This window comes from Camelina sativa, chromosome 17 (genome assembly GCF_000633955.1).
Source record: "Camelina sativa cultivar DH55 chromosome 17, Cs, whole genome shotgun sequence".
Lineage (NCBI taxonomy): Eukaryota > Viridiplantae > Streptophyta > Magnoliopsida > Brassicales > Brassicaceae > Camelina > Camelina sativa.
The window spans coordinates 7,483,842-7,487,138 of NC_025701.1; the positions used below are offsets into that span (position 1 = coordinate 7,483,842).

General features: G+C 38.3%; 1 protein-coding gene across 3 annotated transcripts in view; it reads left to right on the forward strand.

Annotated features, from left to right (window-relative positions):
- Positions 452-3,297, forward strand: part of LOC104740312 — a 7,236-nt gene continuing 4,390 nt past the window's right edge. Inside the window, exons 1-2 of one of the 3 annotated variants that reach the window (XM_019239460.1) lie at positions 452-865; positions 1,251-3,297. In XM_019239460.1, coding sequence (XP_019095005.1) covers positions 1,425-3,297 — 1,873 coding nt within the window. In that variant the 5' untranslated portion in view covers positions 452-865; positions 1,251-1,424. The remainder of the gene's footprint in view (positions 866-1,250) is intronic. The other 2 variants (XM_019239458.1, XM_010478430.2) reach the window with 2 other exon arrangements.

The window sequence follows — 3,297 nt, forward strand, 5'->3', positions numbered from 1 at the left end:
ATTTACATACTCTAGCACGAATTAAATTTTTATATACTCTAGCACGAAAGCTGCTGGACACACTCTAGCATGGGTTAATAATTTTATATACTCTATTACAGATTAAAATTAACAATATAAAAATTACATAATAGATTTACATTCTATGAGTGATATTTACCATAAAAATTGTTTGCAAACAATTACATATATAACATTTTAAAGATAATAAAATATATTTTAACCTGTGTTGTAGCATGAATCTAAATCTAGTATATATATATAACTTAAAATGTAAGGAAAATGAGAATGAAAGAATCATCATCTCATCCGCACGTTGTATTTATTAAAAATTCAGTTGAGGAGTCATTCATTTTAGGATCTGGATGATATTGAGAGTCCCATTTAATGCAAAAAAACCGTATAACCTAAGCTACGGGGAGACTTGATTCCATGCTTCTCACTTACTCTTTCTTAATTCTTTTCTTCATCTTGTCCGTCTATTTCCCCCTTTACATCCAATATATCTACGGCTCTCATCTCTTCTGGTTTTTAAGCATACCGAGTCACACGGCCACGAACCATTTACACTACAATACAAACAAACAAAAAAAACTCTTTTGGTCAATTTTTTATTTTTCTGTAGAATTCTTTAAACGGATTTATCATTTTTTTGAGTAAGCTACGAGGAAACCTAGAGAGAAAGAGAAACTGAGAGAAAGAAAAAAAAAAGGGTTTTGATGAGATTTGAACATAGAGAAGATGTTGTTTTCTTTTATTGTTGTTGCTAGCTCTCACAATCCTTCTTGAGTCCTTTTTTTTTTTATATAATTTATTTCTCACCGCACCGCTTCATCAAGTTCGCACATTTTTTGTTTTGTCTTTGGTGGGTATTGTTCTTTCTTTCTTACAGTTTTGATTCTTTTTGTCATTTTCTTTAAGCATTATATTTTTGTCTGAAGCTTAATTTATAGATGTGATATAGCCTAAATCTTTCAAATCGAGCTAGGGTTTTTGTTTTTCCCTTAAATTACTTCTATTGAGGTTTTTGGATTCATTGATGTTGTTAGGTTGCCGTCTTAAAGTTTCAATCTTTTGGTAGAAAAAAGCATTTTTTGGAGTTTTCTAGTCGGATTATTCATCTTTAATCTCTATAGTATCTGAACAACTTTGAGTTAATCTAATAGTATGAATTGACTTCTGATTACTTCTCTGAAGGATTCATTTCTGATTAAAGCTTATTTGTTTCTTTCCCATTGTTTTCATTTCAGCTCAAATATCTGGGAAGGGAGGTTTGTGGCGGTATCGCCTACAGTCTCTGAAGCAATTTGGCATCTTTGAACTGTTCTTTTAGCAGTGATTCTTTATAGTCCCTCCAGTATGTCAGATTCTTGTTACAGGTTCTGTCAATTAGAATAATTTGAAGCACTTTTGTTGTTGTTGCGATGGATAGAAACAGACCACAGCATCCGTTCCAGCAACACCCCATGGAACCTGGTTATGTTAATAATAATGACCCTGTCCCTCAAGGATTTAACCCTGATCAGACGGGTGTCACCAATGCAAATGTCCGACCTCCCAATACGAATGCTTCTGATGTTAAGCCTGGGCTTCATTACTCCATTCAAACAGGAGAGGAGTTTTCTCTTGAGTTTCTGCGTGATCGGGTGATTTCTCAAAGGTCTGCGATTCCCATTTCTGCTGGAGATATGAGTTATAATAACACAGGTTATAACGGCCACGCAGGGTCTGAATTTGGAAATGGCATGAGGCAGTATGAGAGACCAAACCCCACGGTTCACGAGTTTGGCAATAAACTTGGACATATCCATTCAGCTCCAGAAGCTTCATTATGCCAAGATAGAAGTTTAGGAAATTTTCATGGATATGCATCTTCTTCTGCCTCAGGTAGTATAACTGCAAAGGTTAAAGTCCTTTGTAGCTTTGGTGGGAAAATACTTCCACGTCCTGGTGATTCAAAGCTTAGATATGTTGGAGGTGAAACACACATTATTTCCATAAGAAAGGACATATCTTGGCAGGAGCTCAGGCAAAAGGTTCTTGAAATCTACTACCGGACTCATGTTGTGAAGTATCAACTTCCTGGTGAAGATCTTGACGCCTTGGTGTCTGTATCATGTGACGAAGATCTACAGAATATGATGGAGGAGTATAATGAGATGGAAACCCGTGGGGGTTCGCAAAAGCTTAGAATGTTTCTCTTCTCTGTGAGTGATTTGGATGGTGCTCTTTTGGGGGTTAACAAAAATGATGTTGACTCCGAGTTCCAGTATGTTGTAGCTGTAAACGACATGGACCTTGGATCAAGAAGCAACTCAACCCTTAATGGCATGGACAGCTCTTCTGCAAACAATTTAGCTGAGCTGGATGTCAGGAACACTGAGGGTTCCAATGGTGTTGGCCCTTCGCAGTTAACAGGGGTAGATTTCCAACAATCTTCTATTCAGTATTCTGATTCTGCTCCACCTAGCTCTTTTAGTAAGTATCCTCAGTCTATTCCACACAATACTGCATTTCAGTTTCAGCAAGCTGTTCCACCAAATGCTACTCTTCAGTATGCCCAGTCCATTCCACCAAGTCCTTCCATTCAGTATCCTCAACCTATTCTACCAAATTCCAGTCTCCAGTATCCACAATCGATCTCATCTGGCTCTTATGGAATATACCCACAGTATTATGGGGAAAGAGAGCAATTTCCAATGCAGCATCATGATCACAATTCTTCTAATTACTCTATTCCCATGCCTTATCAAGGGCAGCCCTACCCTCACCCTGGCATTACACAGCTAAACGCACCAGTTCAGGTAGAGGAGCCAAGCATAAAACCAGAGACGAAAGTTCGTGATTATGTGGAGCCTGAAATTCGTCAAATTGTGGCAAATAATCATCAGAATCCTCCTCAAGCGGATAATATAGAGGTTAAGAATAGGGAAGCATCAGTTGCAACAACTGTACCTAGCCAGGATGCTGTACATATGTTGCCCCCTAGAAGAGACACACGGCAGAACAATCCTGTGAAGCCTTCTACCTACCGTGATGCTGTTATTACTGAGCAGGTTCCTGTATCCGGTGAAGATGATCAGCTTTCAACATCAAGTGGTACCTGTGGTCTTAATCATACTGACTCTGAGTCGAATCTAATTGATCTTGATTATCCAGAACCATTACAGCCGACCCGGAGAGTATATCGTTCGGAGAGGATACCTCGTGAACAGTTAGAAATGCTCAACCGCTTGTCAAAGTCTGATGACTCACTTGGTTCTCAGTTCTTAATGTCTCATTCACAAGCTAACACTG